The sequence below is a fragment of the Charadrius vociferus genome, unplaced genomic scaffold (assembly GCF_000708025.1).
Source record: "Charadrius vociferus isolate BGI_N301 unplaced genomic scaffold, ASM70802v2 scaffold39, whole genome shotgun sequence".
In the NCBI taxonomy this organism is placed as follows: domain Eukaryota; kingdom Metazoa; phylum Chordata; class Aves; order Charadriiformes; family Charadriidae; genus Charadrius; species Charadrius vociferus.
The window spans coordinates 2,190,365-2,210,259 of NW_009650188.1; the positions used below are offsets into that span (position 1 = coordinate 2,190,365).

Sequence of the window (19,895 nt, forward strand, 5' to 3'; positions counted from 1 at the left end):
TTGTGGGGTTGTCCAAGTGGGAAAACTGACTGCAGAACCTACTCTGGAGCGACTGTTGCATTTTGAGTTCAGAGTCCCCCTCCTAGAAAAAAATGAAGTAAATTTGGCCAGCAAAATCTTTCTATGGGAAAACTGTAATTGGGTGTCTGAGGGGAAACCATGGAAGGTCACTCGTTTCATTCTCAAAGGGGACATAGAAGAAGAGTGGCAGTCAGTTTGTAGTATGATTTCAGGTCACGGGTTATTTTTATAGATCACAACATTCTATATCTTGCTGCTACCCTGTAAATAAAATGACTTTATACTTTAACCAGAAAAATGATTTTTTTTTTGTTTCAAATATAATATTGTAATATGCAGATGCAAATTTTCCTGTAATAATTTTAAGATTTAGTACACCAATCGTTTTGAAGTAGCATGATGGAAATACTATTTTCCATAGAAATAACTTCTTATTAATGGAGTGATCTGTCTTGATCCTACAGGAAAGGATTGCCAGTGGATTGATGCCTGTACCTCTCAACCTTGTGCCAATGGAAGTACATGTACTGTATCTGGAAATAAGTTCTCCTGCATCTGTCTCTCTGGCTACACTGGCCAGAAGTGTGAGATAGATGTGAATGAATGTGCCACACCAGGCCTGTGTCAACACGGTGGGACCTGTGTCAATTTGCCTGGTTCGTACCGATGCCAGTGCAAGCCAGGCTATACGGGGCATCGCTGTGAGAGCGTATATGTGCCGTGTTCCCCGTCACCCTGTATGAATGGAGGAACTTGCCATCAGACAAGTGACTTCACCTTTGAGTGCAACTGTCTGCCAGGTAAATGCTGCATCTTCAAAGTGCTTGGTTTTGTAGTCTTGTCACTGCATTCCCATCTGTGTTCTTCTGGAAACTTCTCTCGGAGTTTCTGTGTGATATTCATGTAATGTAAGGTTGAGGGGAGAAATCTCACAAGGCAGGAAGCTCTGTTAAGATGTCAATTTCTGAGTGTCATGATTTCATAATATGGATGGGAAGAAAAGGGAAGAAGGCTAGAAATTATAGATTTCTTTGGAATTCAGTTAGAGGCAGAGAACCAACTAGGTGAGGACGATGAGGTAGATTGAAGGAGATTAAGGTGTTATCACCTAATGCCTGTTCAGAGTGTGAAAATCCATGAACATAAACCTCTACAAATACAGTTTTGTGTCCGTAAAGGCCACAGTTAACTTCAGTGCTTGAATGAAGATGAATGTGTGTGTTTCTCCTCAGTCTTTACCCCTAAAACACATTAGGTTCTATTCCCTTGCATTTTCTCCTCCAATTCTTCCCAATTGTAATGAGACATTTCCAACTCGCCACACCCTTTTTGCCCTGTAATACCTCCAGACAAATTATGCTTGCTTGTTTTCTGATGCTGTTAGCTGCTCTGAGTTCATCCACAGCGGGGATGATGTGCTTACTCAGGATCGTGGGCTGTATTGGTTTTTTGTGTGTCAAGCTGAGCGCCAATCACCAAGGTACCTGTCTCTAAAAATGGCCATATGTCACCTGGGTGGGGTCCTGGTGGTCTCATCCTGTCCTGCTCTTCCCCATCCACTTGTCATACTGACCACAGGACAGTACTAATCATCTTTACGTAGCAGGGTTTTTTTTTATCTTTTTACTAATTCAGTCCATGGGAAACTGATTGTTTAGAAATGCTTTTGACTAGACTTCCTACTTAAGTGTATTGCAGTTTGGCACATGAACGCTTAGTGTGTGGTAATCTAGAAAAGTAAACTCTCTCCCCTTAAGCATTTCTCTGTTATTTATGTGAAAAATGTAGCTGCCATATAGTGTTTAGGATGAACGTAGAGTGACTGTTGTCATGAGGATCATCTAGAGTCACAGGTATGTGTGGAAAGAGCATTTACAAGTTTACCTGTGAAAAATACACTCTTTTCGGAGACCTTTGTCTTGAAATGTTGGCTCAGGTGACCTTAAGTGTACATTGCCAACCTTAGTAAGTGCCTGCACAACAATTTCGGGTTGTCTGAGCAACCATGTGACTTTGAAGAACTTAGGAAAGTTGATCTTAAAACAGAAGGATGTATCATCTTAATTTTTGTGGTAAAGCAAGTGTTTCTAACTATGCTTGAAGAAACAGTGCTTGAACATACAGGGTCTCTGAAAATGCTGTATCTTAACTAACAGTTGTTCTCGGGGAATATATTGCTTTTCTGCTTTGCATCTTTTAAAGATGAAATTGTAAAGGTAATTTTATCTCTGGATTAACAGGCTTGATCAGAAATTCAGAATTTTCTTCAAGTCAGATCTGTTTAGCCAGTTCAAGGAGCAGATCTCATGCAGAAGCAGCGTGGTGGGGAGAAGAGGAGAGAAAGATGAAGTTTGAAGGACTTGATCCTGTAAAGCTGATAAGACAGTTGGCTTTCGTGGTTCTCTTACAGGGGCACGAGACTAGGTAGAAGCACATTTTCCCTTAGACAAATGTGTGGGCTGGCTAAACTATGGTCAGGAAATGAAAATGAGATTACTATAGTAACAGTTACACACCCACACTGCTCACACACGTTTTGGATTATTAGCTGCTTTTTTGGACTTGTTACACAACGGGTATAGTGGGGGTGAGTTAATGCGGCTTTGAGAGTCTTCACTTCTGTATTTCCTGTATTTGTTTAAGCTGGTCGGGTTGTTTTGCTAGCTTGATTTTTTAAAACTAGTCATTTGAAAACCAGCAAAAATAGGGAGAGGTTGGAGAGGCCAAAATGCTTACATTAAACTCTTTGATAGAGGCAAGTCACCCAGCCGTTTCTTCATCCTTAGTGAAGCATGCAGAGCAAAATTTCTGAAGTGTTGGAAAAGGTTCTGTCCGGAAAGGAAAGGTCAACAGAAAGAAAAGAGAAATGGTGGCTTGTTGCACCCAAGGAAGATGTGAACAAGGCCTGCTCATCTGGAAGAGAGTGCCAAGGTTACGGACTACAAATTCCTCTTTAGACTCCCTCTCTGAATTGGAGCAATGCCGATGATATTGTGACTATAAATGGAATTGCTCTATCCCTTCCTTCTGGACTGCCTTAAGACATTACCATTGCTCAACGTTATGGCTGTAGAGGCAGGAGGCAGTTACATCTTGAATTGCTGGAATGGTTTTTGATATGATTTTGCATCTTGTGACCTGTGAAACCTCTTTGAAGAAACTGATTGTGCCCAAGCAGCAATTTAGGCACAATTAGGTTACTTCTGGACTGGACCTGAAATGGGTTCTTGTCTCCTGTAGATGTTTTCTTGGATTTTGAGTGAATTTCTTTTTTTTTTGTTTTTTTTTTTGTTTTTTTTTTTTTTTTCAAATACAGATACATGAGAATAAGAGCTTGAAATTGTGGGGGGAAAAAAACTACAACCTGGAGTTACATGTCACAGTAGCACAAGTACTGTTTATGTACAGTGTAGTCAAGTTGCTATTTTAAATTCTCAGGTTCCCATTTCACTTGTGGATTTACACAAACAAATCTTGCGTTAGGTAATTCATGAAGTCATGCGTGCTAGAAGAAGTCAGCATTTGGTGGCAAGTGTACGCGAAGAGTTTTATGTATGTCAGTATTACATCTGTATGAAAAGGAACTTCTTATTTTCTATGTGTCTAGCATAATCATTTTTCCCTTTGGGCTTTGATTTGGGTAAAAACAAGATTGTAGACAAGTGAGCATGTTAGGTCAATCATAACAGGGTCATACTAAAATAAAACACCACTTCTGTGAAAGAGACTTAACCTGAAGCATTAGCAACTCCTTTAAATATAAGAATGGGCTCGTAGTTATGAATATTTGACAAAAAAGGAGTTCATTTGGCATCTAACCTTTAATGGAATGTTAAAACAAGTCAATAGAGGAAGTTCTTAGCTGGGAAAGTGATTATTCATTGTTATCCATCAAAATAATTACCCATTAACTAAGATAAGGACCCTAGGGAATTCCAAGGGCTTGTTCAGGAAACGATCTGTCAGGCCGGAGCAGGCTGTTTATGAGAGCTGGAACACTTCCTGGGAAGAGGAAGTAACCTCACACCGGTTTGTAGCGGAGCATCACGCTGCTCCGCACGGTGAGCATCATGAATGGGGTCTAACAGCCATACTGAATTTCCTGCCGTGGGGAAGACCCTGCCTGCAGGGATTTAGAGGTGAGCTGCTTCCTGTGGGGTGTGAGGTTCCGTGTGGTGGCAGTCTTGGGGTATGAGATGGCATGTGTGCCTCCCTACTTTGGGTGACCTGGCTCTCTGACATGGAGTAGCCCATCTCGTGTTTTTTCAAGAAGCTGAACTGTCGGAGTTGCATGCAGGCAACTGCTGGTGGGCACCTGGTAGGTAGAACCTTACTTTGTTAAAATTATGCAGGTCAATTGTGGATGCTGACTCCTCCTAGCACAACTGACTTCATCAGATACCCGATACAAGATTTGTTTGTGTAAATCCACACATGAAAGCCCTAATTTCTTGTCAGCAGGCCCTAAATCTGGCAATAAGTTGACATTTTTGTTCAGGTACAATTTCCTGTCCCCATGGTTAATTTGCCCTGCAGAAAATCTGAGGTGAAATTTCTAGGTTGAAATAAGGCTAAGGATTAAGATTTGGAGGGAACTGGTTATTGTCCTCCGGAATGGGGTGGAGATTTCAGATGACATAGGAGTAAAGTTATCTGCTTGTATCCGTCTGCATACTAGAGGAGGAACAACATGCTGTTAGCAGTGGGAACACTTTTCCCCTTGAGGTTCTCATTCCTTAGTTTGCTGTCTTTGGAGATACGGAGCAAAAGTCAGGATACGTATTGCAAACTGTTCTCTTGGAGGGAGAAAGCAAAGGACAACATGTTAGTCCCAGCACAGGGGGGAACAGGAAACAGTGTCAGGTGTCTAAATACATCAAAACAGTGGTCTTTTTGGCTTTCTGGAAAGGAGTCAGGTTATGTAACTGCTAAATCTGATCTGGGACCCAGCTTAAGAAAAGCTCACGTGTCTCAGAGCAACTTCATGCTTGTCGTGCGCAAATGTCGGTGCGTTGGCCCAAACAACCATGAGTCTAAAGGACCGGTTTTACCAATGAAAGCTAAGCTCCACTATGACAGTGTTACATACAAATTAAGCAGGTTGCAATATTGCGGTGTAAGTTCGACTGAAGAGGACACAAAAATCATGCCTTTACAGCTTTTTAGATGTTCTGAACCTAAGCCAAAGTTATTCTTTAGAGTAAGACAAATTTAAAGGGAATTTGGGAGTTGGGAAGTTACCAAAAAGGAAACTTGTGTTTTCTTCAGCTGTGCACTTAAAATAGTGTCGTCTTCACCATTTCAACCCTTCCTGATTCCATTTCCCTTGGAGATGTCTTTTGACTGAGTGCACTTGGCTATGTGTCATTTCTCTTGAACCTTTTACTACATCGGGTTTTTTTTTTTGAGCTCTTTCTTTGTTTCTATTCTACTGTCACTAGTGGTATCCTCCAGCTTTTAGTGTGGGATTAATGGTTTTCTACATTTGCATGAGATGCTTGAGGACCAGCTCTTAGATGGTAATATAGCTGGTTAAAATGTGAACACGTACAGTGGCTTGGTGAGGTTTTAGTGTTGGGGTGACTTCCATGCTTTATTACTTCTCTAAATCATGGGGCCACTTTAAATTTGTGTGGAGTACAGTGAGATAGTTTTAAATAAATGCCTGCTGTCAGGAATTTCTTTCCTAGAAAGGAGGATAGGTCTTCATATTGTCCAAGCTGAAAGAATAGGAACTTAAACCTTTTGAGTTTGTGGTTCAGCGTGCATTTCCATGCTGATCACGTTGCTGGCATGAGTGCAATCTGTGGTCAGTGGAATGATTCTCCTCAAGCTGAAAGGACACCCCTGTGTTTTACAGCTGAGCCTTCGGTCGTGTGTTGTAGCTTTGTACAGTTTTAAATATAGTGATCTGATACTAATTGTGTTCCTTGGTAGTTGTTCCTCATAACCTTTTGCCAGAAAGGCACTGCTCTGATGATCAGGATTCAGGCTAACCATGATATATTTCCTCTTCATTTTAAACTTACCTACTGCCATGAAATTTGCACCATCTGGGGTGAAAGTGGGAAGGGCTTTGAAGAGAGAAGGTAATAATGCAGGTCTCTTCTCTTGAGTGTTCTTCCTTGCTGATGGATGCTAATGTACTTGATGCAGCTTGACAACAGCACTTTGCTTCTGACTCTTACCTGTAGTATTGGAGAAGTTCAAGAGGTGGGAATGCATACAAACCATCTCGAGTCTCTTGAGACTAGTGGTAGTCTGGAGAAGCCACTTCAGAGGTTTACAGTCTCAGCCTCATCTGCCGCACAGCATGATCTGCGTTGGACCAGATGTTGCTTAGAGGGTCTGTGTGACTTGACACAGATGTTATGGAAGTGTCTGGAACAGGGCATCAAAAGTAGAGGGGTTAAAGAATAATTTTGGATGAGAAGACTGTGTCATGTTAATATTACATTCCAAAGCAGTGAAGAGGCAGAGCTGATGTTTTAAATTAGCGCGTGTATTCTGGAATCATTTACTTCATCTACATTAGCATGCATCCACTTGTGCTTTAATAAATAGGTCTCTCATCTAGCAGAAATGGTAGGTTTATTTAATGAAGCACGAAGTAAACCAGCAGGGGAAATTAAGGGGAAGATGGATTATTGATGATTCCCTTCCTTAATGTTCCCGCTTCTCCTTATTTGAAAGGAGAGGGAGATCTAGCAAGGATATTTTGCCGGCGTGGCTACGTTTATGAGGAGCCTTGATTTGCATTGGGGAAGGGTGTTTGGTTTCTTCTGCTTTTCAGTCAGGGCTTAGTGTATAAGCATTGCTTGGGTGGTGGCTGATTTGTTGGTCGACTGACTTGCCGAACGCTAAAGAGGGCCAAATCAGGAATTTGGAAGCTCATTTTCAAAGCGTAGAAGATCTTTCTTTGACATGGTGAACGCATATGAACTATGCTGAGGTATTAACAAAGTGAATGCCAGGCACTCTTTTTGCCATGGGAAAAACTTGTCCTGGGTGGTGCTTTAACTGCTGCTTGATGGGTAGTGATGAGTTTACCTCATAGTAAACTAAATCTCTTGGTCTTCACTTTGTTTGCTTTGAGTGACAGTGCTCATTAGTCACTTAAAGAAAAAATACCCTTGTCTTTTTGGTGGTGAAAATGTATTTGGCTGTCTACCCATGGTAGTGGTGTTCTAACTGTGTAATCTGACCTGCATGCTATCAGAAGAGGCATTCAATGGAGTCTTTGGTCAGCATGCTACACTGAGGTTCACCAGGATTAGGTTAACAGGGCAAGTGTTTAAGAAAGAAAGAAAGGGGGAAGATGCATGAAGGGTGAATTCTCTTCAAAAGAGGCTGGAAGCCCATTTCAGTCTGCTGTGTTTCTGCTTTGTCCAGGTTTTGAGGGAAGCGTCTGTGGACACAACGTTGACGACTGCCCCAATCACAACTGCCAAAATGGGGGTATATGCGTGGACGGTGTGAACACGTACAACTGCCGCTGCCCACCGCAATGGACAGGTACGTACTATGGAAAACATTTCTATATGGGCTGAGCACGCTTTATGGGAATGAAATGCAGGACTTCTGGCCTTCACCCAACGTACAACTCGAGTTGCATGTGGCTGAATGCAGCTCACATCTGTGCCTTGTTCTGCAGTCTGGGGGGCAGATGTCAGTGGAGCTCTTGAAGAAGATTTTCATCAAAGCCAGTGCAATGCAGGGCTATTTCCCATTGCACCAGCCAGTATTCGAGGATTATGTATGCATGGGTATGGCAGACAGGTACTGTGATTCCTGACCTCCAATGCAGTGCAACTACCAAAGCTGCATCTTCTACTTGTATGGATTACTTTGTAAGAGGATATGTGTTTTTTCAAAAGTACAAAACATGGCTTTGCTGTTACAGATGTGTGCATTAATGGTACTTTGCTGGTAAATTTGGGGGTATTTTTAATCTGGGATAAAGATCCTCGTGTAGATAATATGCTACATGTGGTAATGCTGCTGAAGAACAGGGCAAATCTGAAAGAAGGCATAGGTGGGAGAAAGGGAGGGAAGAGAAGCAGCATATGTATGGGAAGCTTATGTTTTTGCTATTATTTTCCTGCTGTGACTGATTTTTATCTGGAGTTCTCTGACTAGCAAAGCTACTTTTGCTTCGTAAATGAGTCTGCTTTACTCTGAGTCTGTAGTGGGGAAAAAGTGTGAATTTCAAGAAAATGTTTTGCATGGTGTAAGGAAGCAGCTTACAGGAAATTCGGTGTCATCTTTAGTCACAAAATGTCTCCATACCTCAAAAATAAACAAATACCTCCGGTTTTGGGGTTGGGTTTTTTTTGAGTCATACTAATCATTCTTAGCTGGCACACTTTTTCAGTTGAGTGTAGTTTTGCCCTTCTTTCAAAATCATAGGTAAAAAAACCAGTCTTAAAACTGGAAAACTCAGGTATGGACTAAATTTGCATTTTTCCTTTCATAAAGTAATTTGGAATAGTTGTGTTGGAACTAAGCTTGAACTAGTTACTCAGCTTCTGAAGGACCTTTATCACATTTTTATCTGAATCTAGAAAATATTTTGTTTGAAACCAGAACATCTGTAGTGATTGGTAGGTCAGACAGATGTACTGTGAGTTTGACTGCTGGAGACCAGAGGTTTCATGTTGTTCTAGCTTTTTTTCTTCAGAGAGCATTGTTCTCATTATAAACTACTTGTCATTAACTGCAAAGGAGGCTCCCAGTTTAGAACCCTCATTAACTTAAAAAATTATATATTATTAAATGAAGTTAAAACCACATAAGAGTGAAATGCACCACTGCTTGCATAACTCATTGAAACTAGGTGTAAATAGGAGAAAATGAGGTGTCCCCTTAATGAGCAAGTTCTGTACCGATTCTCTGTCTAAACGTTCTTAAAGTCTGCAGAAAGTGAAACCTGCAAAGGAAAACATGGAGAGCTTGGGTGTAGAGCCAACAGCCCTTCAGTGATCCCTAAAATCTCGCTCCACGCCACAGAAATTATAAACCTTGTTATGGCTTCTAGCATTTGTCAGTAGTAAATTAATCTTGGGCTTATTCCTGAAGCGTGGAGGATATGATGGATGATGCATGCATACAGCATGAGTTTATAATGTACAAGGGATTATTTTCCTTTGTAGAGGCATCATAAATTTAGCTTTGGCTTACAGGACTTGGGTGGATGGCTGCTGTCAACTAGGGCGGACTTCTGCAACTCACCTGGAAGAGACCTTGGTGGTAACAAGTTGTGATTCTGTTTGGTTTGTGTAGATTCTCTCTTACTAACCACTGAAATTCTTTGCAATGCAGTTCTGGTGGTTCCCTGTTTGAACCTCTGACAGGCTCTGACTGACTAGCATTGAAAAAAATCATGAGACCTGTGTTGTGGCCTGGTATTGTGCCATCTTCTTCTGTGTGCCCAGTCTCTCAAGAAAACCTTGTGTGGCGGAAGGATGCTTACCTTCTGTGAAAACCTGGAAAGAGAGAGGAACTCCCTAAGCCTTATGTCCCCATGACTTTTTAAAGCAATTTCATGGAATGGGCTTTCTGAGAATTTCCTTTGTTTATGGTGAAGTTCAGGTTATCAGTGCAGCAGCGGTTTTAGATTGTGGCTTTTCAAGGCCATTGACTTTCTAGACTTCAAGAATAAGGTCAGTTTGGAACTAAAACTGGTCTTACTGTTTAGGAAACAGCAGCTTGGCTGTTTGAACAATGCACATTAGAGCCTTTGGGGGCTTGTTTAAAATGAACGGTGCCAGTTTTGGTGTTCAAACTAAAACATGGGTAACTTCAGAATTAGCTATGCACATTCGTACTGGCGTGTGTGTGACACATGTAGGGCAGTAGCTCTGTGCATCTACAGGTTGCCTTAGTGATGGCTCTTCTGCAGTGTAACTGCTGATCTGGGTGTCTCTGCAGGCTGAAGGCTCACGATGGCTATGGAAGGCTGTGTCTGGGACCTTCTCTGTGTTGCTTCACTGCTTGAAAGCCTGTGTCGTGAAAAGTTCTTGGCCAGCTGGCCTTCAAGAATTCGTTTATTGTATCTGTAATACTCCTTTTGTCCAATAAATGTGTGTGCAAGTGATATCCCGTGACGCCCCAAAATCCTGTCCAGCTGCACAGTGAATGCAGCCATGTGGTCCGAGCAGACAAACTTTCTTGCAAGTCACCTGAATGCCTCTTGTTCTAATGTGGTCCTGCAGGTCAGCCGAGCAGTGACCCTGCTCCATCATCTCAGTAGCATTTTCTTAAAAGAAGCTTGTTTCTTTGAATGGACTTCACTCCCTTTCCTGCATCTTCAATTAGAGACCAAGAAGGTGCAGGATAGCAGTGCACGTCCAGCACGGAGACGTGAGCTGTGATGCTGAGGCAGAGCACAAAATAGGGAAGGTAGATGGAGGACTGCTAGAATAGTTTAGAGAGAGATTATTTTGTTTCCAAGATTTAACTGCAGCTGATGCTGACAGGAGTAAACTACAATAAAAAAATTAGTTACTCAGCAATAAGGAAATGTTGTAAAGTGCAGGTCCATCCTTTGCACAAACATGGTTTATAACATTGTAAATCATCTTGTAAGGTAAGTGAAGAGGGGAGAGCTGAGCAAACAACTCTTTCAGAGTCTCTGATAAATGCTTATAGCCCAACAGTATGGAACTGTGAGATTGAACAATTCAGGAAATCAGAAGCTTCCAATGAAACCTTCAGGGTAGAGGACATTGTGTGCTGTTTAAAAAAAAAAAAAAAAAAAAGCAGCACCCAAACATGCATGCTTGTAAGTAAACGTCAGCCAAAACCGAAAGGATGTTAAATTTTCTAAAAATACTTAGAATGTAGACATGCTGTCTTTATAACAGTTCTTCTGCAGTGTCTTCTTTCAAATACTTACTTGTCAAGTAACCTTGGAGAAGCTTAAATTGGTCTGTTTGCAGTTTTAGTCTTTATTTAACCTTTGTGCTGTGGATGATGATCTAGCATGTTTGTTAATATACTTTGTGCTTCATGGCATAGAGAAACCAGACCCATTCCTTGCTAGAAAAATCAAGAAGCTGTACTACGTCCCATGAAGAATAGTTTTCTGTAATGTAATATTGAAGCATCCTTTACTGAAACAGAATCCGTGCCAATTCCTTTTGGTAACCATCTGCCTCTTATAATTCCCTGACAGGTGGTAGGCTGGACTACATAACTATGCATTTTTTAAAAAATATTTTTTCTGGTTGCTACTAGAATCTAGCTTTTGAGAGACTGTTTGCTTTTGGTCTAATTTCCTACTCCTCAAACAGAGCTCGCTGCTTCTTTTTGGTTGAAGTGCATGCCTTCTCTTTCTCATTTTGCAGCTTTTTCCGGAAAGATAAAATCTTGCCTTTCAGAAAAAATGAAGAGAAATTCCTGCTGTCACTAATGTTTTTGTCACCTTCAAAGTTCTCGTATTTCATATGGTTATAATGATTGTCAACCTCATAAATTTGTAACTGGCAAGAAAATCTTGGATGTGTTTTGGTGAAGCTGTCCCAGATCTTTCCTGTTGCTGAATGTTAACTGATTTTTTTTGTTTGTTTGTTTGTTTAAGGATGACTTTATCTTGTCCCAGGCTAAATCCTTTGTCAGAACCAGTGTTTGTTGAGTCCTTTCAAGACACTATGTTGCAGATGTGTAATGAACCTCACCTTTTCTTGGAAATAAATCGGGATGCTTTTGTGAAACACTGAAGTCTGTTCCTCTGTGCATGGCAGGTTGGAGAATTTGGTGTGTTTTAAGTGTGATTCGAGTCAGGATTAGCCAAAAATCCTGGTTAACGTCTGTGCCATGTAAAGACTCTGCAGCAGTTATACCAGCGTGATGGGCTCACTGCGGTCTGAGGAGGAGGAAGGTGCCTTTGCCTTCTCTCCCTGCTCCCAGCCGCCCTCCCCAGTCTCCTGAGCAGGCTCTGGTATTTGTTGGACTATGCCACTTTAACTCACTAATCTAGTAAAAAATCCTGTCCAGCTGCTTTTTTTTTTTTTTTTGCTTTTTTTTCCCCTTCTCCCCTGTGTCTGGGATCAGGAATTAAAATTCACAGAGTGGTCTTCTGGGTGAGTGGATGCTGAGGAAGTGATGGCAGTCCAGGGCTGTAAAGTCGTGTGGAAGGTTGGGGTGTCCTTCCACAGGATACGGTGAAATCATCTGAGAATTTAAAAGGCTGGTCAGTTGTTCCAGGCTACAATTCATATGAACAAACAAGGCTTTGTTTAAAATGCACCTGTTTACTCTGTTGTTCTAACCTACGCGGCTTTGTGTCAAGAAAGATGACTCGAGAATTTGGGTACTGAAGTGATTAACAACATAAAATCCTTTAAATGCTTTTGTTTTTCTTGGCTGAGAAGGACTTCTACTTCGCTGTGGAAAATTTGCAGTGTTTCATGAATGTGTATTTGGCCCAAATCACCTTTCAGGAAAGGCGCACAGCAGAGATTTAAGATTTGTATCCTCCAATGAGTTAAGTTCTTTGCATGTTTTGCTCCTGAAGGGCTGGATGAGGAGTTGTGGGATGAGTCTCTGGGTTTGGGGGACATGCTATGTCCACGCTCAAGTGGGTTTTGGAAGATCTACGTTGTACTGCTTCAGTTGCAGGCTTGGCCTGCTTGCCTCTTTTCATTATTTCTACCCCTGTGGCTCGGAAGGCAAGACTCCCATGGCAGTCGTATTTATTTAGGCTTTGTTTTCCCCTGAAAAGGGGGCTCCAGTGAACTATATATTTTTAAAATCTAGGAGACCTCTGTCTCAAGGGAAGCACAGTGTGCTAACAGCTGACTCCACCAAATAACTTCAGCATTGGAAGCTAGCTTAAGAAGCAAATGTTTGTCTTGAGCTGAAAAGCTCTTCAGGCAGCAGGGCTGTGCTTTTTAATTAAAATAGCTGTTAGCTTGGTCATATGCTCTTAAACACTAGCACAAGGGTTACTTTTTCTGCAGAGCTTTAGGCAGGAATTTTCAAAGAGGGGGAGTTAAGGGTTCTATTCCTATTTAATTAGAGTAATATTTGCTCCCTACCTTGGTTTTCTTTGAAAATCCCAGCCTTAAACTCTGGGCAGACGTGACTTTTCTTTGCTAAGAAGGGAGGATAAACATCAAAAGGCTAATGTTTAACATTTTAATGTAAGATTGTATGCTCTGGTATTTTGTTTTTTAAAACTTTCTTTGCCAAATACCACTTTTCTCAGCTTCTATATCACAAAGTGTCCAGTAGCAAGTCATGCTAACTTACTGTGCAAAAAATACTGCCTTACTGGAATACTTAGAGGCTTGAAACGTAGAGGAACTAACTGACACTAGATGACATGGATCGTGTTGAAGATGCCAGTCTCCTAAACGACAGAATATACATCCTTGCTACTTTCTATAGAGTATTTATTACCTGCCAGAGAGCACTGTCAAGGTTGCACTCTTTTTCTGGTTCTGGTTGGCGTGTGTGTATGTAATGTGCAAAGAGCAATCCTTACCTTTGCATTAACAGAGGGAGGCTGGGTCAGACTCCCGCAAGAAGTGCAGTCGTCTTTCTCAGTGGTGTAGCAATGGTAGACTTTCTGGTGCCTTTCCAAACTTTATTAAAAAGCATAGTGGCCTCTTTGGTACTGGCTGAGATCCGTCTACACCGAACTTGACAAGTTGGCTGGTGATTTGCTGTCACTACTGTAGTATCTCCAAGAGACAGCTCTCTGAAAGAGGCCAAGAGGGATTATGATTCTTTTTCTTCCTTCATGTTTGAACTGGCAGATACAAAAGGGAGCAGGGAGCACGTGGCAGCCTCCAGAGCTGGCAGCTCCAAGTTTGAGCGTACAAATGAATTGAAGCATTGGACATAAACAAACTTGGTCCTGGACGTTATTTGTTTCTCTTGTAGTGCTTGATTCCAGTGTTGTGCAGAGCAGAATGATTTCAGAGGCATTAAAAATTACACCGTTTGTCAGTACCGTATCCAGTATGGATTCTGGAACACCTACCATACAACCTCCCATTTGTTTTGTGCTGCTTTCCATTTCCCAACAGCAAGCCTTGGTTAGGAGGTAGCTGTAATAAAACACCTGAGGTGTTAACAGCTGAACTGATCTGATGACAGAATGACAGCATCCGATTTAGAGACCACGCCGCTGCCTCTTCCCTCGCACCTTTGGTGACTTTCCAGGCTGGGAAATACTCTTTGCGATCAGATGTGCCAAATAATCTCTTGTGGAGCTGTCTTTAAGTTTTCAGTACATCTTGCATGTGTTTGGCACTAAACCAAAATAGGCTAGACCACTCTAGTGAGGCTGGGTTGGTGGATGTGCGCTGCGAGACCAGGCTAATAGATAGCAGTTGTTTTATCTGCAGCTGACTTGTTTCTGGCAGTTTCGGTCCCTTCCCTTGCGCTCCGAATGAAGTGATTTGTCTTTGGATAATTACTAAAGATGCGTTGCTGAGATAGCTTGAGACTACGAAGCTTTTATTGTAAGGTTTGGCTCCAACTGCTACATTTTTGCCTTGCAGATCTTTTCACTTGTTAGGTACTTTCCAAGAAGAGGTAAAGAGAAGGGCGAAATGGAGAGTAGCTTGGTGATGTGTATTTCCTTTTGGTTACCCTGCTGCTATGCCCAGTTATTTCATCTGCTACTGCCATAGTAAACCAGTCTCACTAGTGCATCTGTAGTAAATTTTAATGAACTTTGTTCTGTTCATTAGTATTACCGCCTCTGAAGAGCTCTGTCAGGACTGCCCTCTCTACCCAGTAGTCTGAGGGGAGTGATTTAGGCCAGTATTTAATGGATCAGGGCGTGCGTAAGTCTCTTAAAGCCCAGAGTTTTGTATTTGGGGGTTGTAAAATCCCTTGTAAAAGCCCATTAGTTCCACTACATGCTTCCCAGCGTGGTTATGAAATTAAACTCTTTTCTCTACCATATTAGCCTAAAATAAACACAGATGTTTACTCTCCTTGCTACAATTGTAGATTCATCCTCAGTTGTTCAAATTGTATATTAAGCTCTTAAATGTTATGATATATTGGGTGGCATTTGACATTGCCCACAATACAGTAGATCTATTAAAAACAAAACCAAAACCCAACACCTGAGGTTTGGGAATGGCTGCTGCTGCTTTGCTGCCTTGTAGTTCTCTATGTCAAATGGGAGAAAGATGCTCTGAAATCCTGGGGAAAGAGCACATTTTTGAGAGCTGTGATGCCTCTCACTCCCTTAGAAAACTCCTGCAAGGGAAGAAATACTTGGCTTCAGTCTTTTTTTTGAGGGGAAACCATTGTAATACTTAAGCAGGGAACACCTGTACTAAACACGCGTGCAACTGGGGGCACTTTTTGCAAATGTAAACAGTGTGGTCCTTTGAATTCTGTGTGTGCCTGAAGCCATCCTTGGAGCTGAAAGCAGCAGTCATATTCATCAGATTGCCTGCAGGGAGCCATGGAGATGGCTTTGTCAAAGGATGTGGAGTTTGGATGTGATCTGGACATCTCACTGAGATCCCTTTCTCTCAGTGTTACCTGTTTATTGCTCTGGACCTTCTTGTCTGTATAAAGGTGCTGCATCTTTCAGAGAAGTTTGAAGTTCTTTGCCTTGAGAAACCTTGTGTTGGTAAAGCAAATTATATAAATAATAAAATATTTTCTTTTGTATACTTTGCCACACGCTGTATCTTCCCTGCAATAACTGCTGTACTGTACTTTTTACCATCTGTCCCTTTGTGGGCAACAACTGCTTTGTAACTCTCTTATGAAATTCTTTTCCCCATCGGTCTGTCGGACTCTGAACTCTACCCCTTTTCAATGTCTGTATTCGGAGGTGGTGGCTTCAATACTGCAAAATGTATTCTGGACTGAGGCTATGCCATTGCTATTACACAACAACTGTTTGCATTAGTTATTCTTCCTTGTAGGCAAATGTCTTGTCAGCAATGTTTGTCTTGTTGATTAAAGCTGTGATTGAGCAGAGGTCTCCACTGAAGTCTTCCAGGGGAGCTGAAGTCTTTACTCAAGGAGTGCCCAACCAAAACCTTCTCCAACAAGTCTGTTTGCCTTTTCTATTTTATTTGGCATTTGTGCATCAGGCCTTGTCTGCTGCTGCACTGCTCAGCAACCTCGCTTGGTTGAGCCTGTCTGAAATTTCCTGGCTTCCTCTTGGATGATATAAGTATTGTTTTGTTAAAGATACCACTGCCTACTGTTCATCTCCTTCCAGACCATTAATTAAATGCTACACTACCTGTATGTATTCATTAATTGTAACTTAGTTTTTTCAAGGACTATGGCTAATTGTGTGGGCTAAAGATTAATTGAATGGTTTTACAAATACACAACTCAAAAACATGGGAGCTAAAGTATTTTTCGTAGACACCATATTACTAAAAGGCCTGATAGCTCCATGCTGGTTTTCCTTTACTTTTCCACTTGCTGACAAGACTCACACAGCAAGTTGAGGAAACTGAGCTTTGACCCGACACATGCTTTGGGTTACGCAGTCAATGCAGGTGTTTTCCTTGTGTTACAAGGAGGAACTGGACAGAGAAATGTCCTTCCCTAGCCAGATGTGGTCTGCTAGCTGGCATTCTCCGTATACACACAGGTGGTTAGAGAAGGGAAGAAACCGCGTGGTCCCCTGCAGTGTGGTACCGCTAACCTTCGGCCACAATTAGATTCAGTCATTTATACAAATACTGTTTCTTATCTCTTGGCCTGTTCTTGAGTCTTGATAAGATGCTGTTCACCTTCTCACTTAGTAGTCCTTTGAAACTTGGAGAAAAAATGTAAACAGTTCTAATGAGCCATGCTTTCTTTTGCTACACTCGATTGTGTTTAAAAACCATACAATAATCTTTGAAATACTTTGTGAATTAAATTACTCTTTCAGAGGACTTCTGTCTAAATCTGGCTTACAGCTTCCCAGATAGCCCTTTCAAGAGAGCTAGTGAGCTCTTCCCTATGTACTGGAGCACTAGTCTGAGATAAGTGACAAACTTCTGGTGAGGTACTGAGAGGATGGGGGCGTAAGAACTTCTTGAAACCTGATGTGTCTCTTCCAGTGCGTCTCTTAGGACCTTGAGGACCGGTTTGTGATTTTTCACTGAATTATCTTTCCCTTCCGGTGTCACTAAACGTTTATGATACTCTGACTTCCAGTTCAGTCTGAGTCCAGTACTGTGGTGATCACGATTTTCAGAGAAATGGATGTTGCTATCTACTCCCAGCTCAGTTATCAAGAAACTGATATTTTTCAAGTTATTTGCATCCTTGGTCCTCCTACTAAATGTTTTTAGTGCTTAAATTGCATGTGAGATCTCCTCTCTGTAGCTTTGGCCTCTGGTACTCCAGCTGTGCATCAGCAGTCTCTCCTGCTGGAGAGCTGTTAAAAGGCCAAGAAAACCTTCTCGTTTTTGGAAAGTCTGCTGTGTCAAAGACAGAGACCTCTGCACTGACTGAAGGTCCTGCATTCAGCTGTAGGATCAGTCCAGTTTTCTGTCTTGGAATTGGGATTTACACAAAGACTGTGTGGTTTGGTGGGATCAGCTTTTGGAGGCATCTGTTGCTGCTTCCCAGGGTGACTGGTTTGCTTTCTTACTAGTGCAAGCTAATGTTCTACTCTTTCAGTGTAGGACACTGCATAAAATGAGTGCAATCTGCCTTACCTTTGGAAATCAGACATTATTATTTATTTATTCATTTATTTAGCATAGAGAGCTCTAAGACTGGCTGTTTCTTATCAATGAAATCTGGTACAGTTACTTGAGGGGCCTTGAACCATCCTGTGTCTGCCTAAAGAGAAGCTCCCGGAGTTCCTGTCTGGTTCCTGCTGGTCTGAAAATGGGAGCAATCAAAGGAGCGAACGTGTCTGTCTTATTCCATATGTCTCTTCTGAGGGGAAATAAGCAGGAAGTAACTTAGTTTCATAGTGGGCAAAAAGGGCTAAGAGTTGAAGGCAGTTCCGTTTTTCTACTTCTAGTTTTCAATTTTGAAATACCACATGGACTAGCTGTTTACTTTGTACAAGGTCACTTAGAACCTGACTAGGCATTTTGCTGATTTCCCAGGCTCTGCAAATATCAAGGTCAGGTTAGGCTTTTATTAGCTTCTTGGAATAATTTGTGTTTCCTTTCTTGTTGTTTTTTTATATGTATGTTCCTACATTTCCATTAAAATATTGTACAGTTAGTGTCTTTGCGCTTGCCTATACTTACTATGTTTCTTTTAGAAATGTAATTGAAACTACCATGAGCACTAGAAAAGAAATGCCTACAGAAACTTCCAGCTAAATGAATTAATGTTTAGCTTCAGTGGTTGTGGCATTCAGAAGCACTAGGGTTGTGAATATGTTTATTACACTGTACAATTCATAACAGAGTTTGCCCTTGAAAGTTGAATTAAAATTCTGTGAATGAAAGACTTGTTTCTTCCTAAAACTCTTTAAGAAGCAGAAAACAGGCTTACCAAGTACGTGGCTACAAATAAATGTACTTGGTCCAGTACAATTGAGTCAAAGCAGCATCCCGTAGGTGAACTGTTTCAGAGATCTTTTGTCTCATTTGATTTAAATCTTCCTCACTAACAAAAAGAAGTCTCGTGCAGAATATTCTTTAAGAAGTTTTAGAATTAAATCCTGGTTTATGTCAGACACTGAAAGAGGCTTCTGCTGTGAAAAAGTCATTCAGGTAGCTCCCAGGACAGGCACTACATCAGAGACGTAGGTCACTAACACCACAAGCATCGAATCTTTTCTTTGCAGCACCTGCTCCAAATATTAATCTATTTCTGATTTGCGCAACGAGCTGAAGTCTCTACTGAGGGTAAACCAGCCCCTTTGGGAGAATGAGGGGTTGTGGCCATCCTGCAGTCCCACTAAGAATTAAGTGATGATGCTCCTTTGAGGGAGGGCAGTTGTGAAAGCTGTTTACAAATATCTGTACTGGTTTCGGGGGGGAGTGGGGGTGGGGAGTGAAACAGAACAAACCACAAAACAAAACAGCAACAACAAAAACAAAACCCCCCTTCCAAAAAACCTGTGTTGAAGAATTAAAATATTGACCATGAATCCCACGTTGTTGACACCTAAAGATTAAAAAACAACATGTAAGCAACCATAGAGTGTCTTAAAAAAAAAAAAAAACCCCAACAAAAAAAAAACAAAAACAAAAAAACAACAAGACAAACCCAAACCCCACCAACCCACCCCACCTAAAAAACCCTTTATTTCTCTCTGTTGAAGACTTTGGGCTCCAGAATGCATTTCCAAGCTACTCAAGCCCCACTTTAACAATAAGGGCTCAAGCATTTCCAGTGAACTTGAAATTGCTTTGCTTTCTTGCCAGTTCACTAGATCCAGTTAAGAAATGTCAGCGCCTTGGACTTTAGTCTGGGATTGTAGTATTTTGAAACATAGTTCAAAAACTCTTTCAAAAACTTTTACACCTATATTGCCTGCTGGTGATGAGACTGAGTACTTTTGAATGTGGTTAGATTAATATGCTCTGCTTGCCTTATGTTGCTTTTGATTCATGTATTTTTGCCCAGAAGTTATTTGAGTCTGGATTTCAATTATAACTTCAATAAAGAACAAGTTTTTTTCATTAAAATACTCAATAGTAAAATGCAATAGTTAATTGCTCATTTACGCCCCTCATCTACTGAGTTGAATTTCCTTTGTTTTTAAAACAAACTGCATTAAGATGGAGCTGTGTTTGATTCGTATTCATAATTAAACACAAATATGATGCTGATCTGGCAGCTGCAAAAGGAGCATTAGAAATCTGAGAAGCTAAGTGAAGATCAAATTTAAGGAGCTCAGACAAGATATCTTCTGGAAATACAGTTGAATTGCTTGAAGAACTTTAAACTTTGCTTTATTCTTCTAG

At 41.2% G+C, this 19,895-nt stretch overlaps 1 protein-coding gene across 1 annotated transcript in view; it reads left to right on the forward strand.

Moving 5' to 3' along the window:
* Positions 1-19,895, forward strand: part of NOTCH2 (notch 2) — a 99,831-nt gene that overhangs the window by 21,851 nt on the left and 58,085 nt on the right. Inside the window, 2 exon segments of the mRNA XM_009892893.1 lie at positions 486-821; positions 7,414-7,536. Coding sequence (XP_009891195.1) covers positions 486-821; positions 7,414-7,536 — 459 coding nt within the window.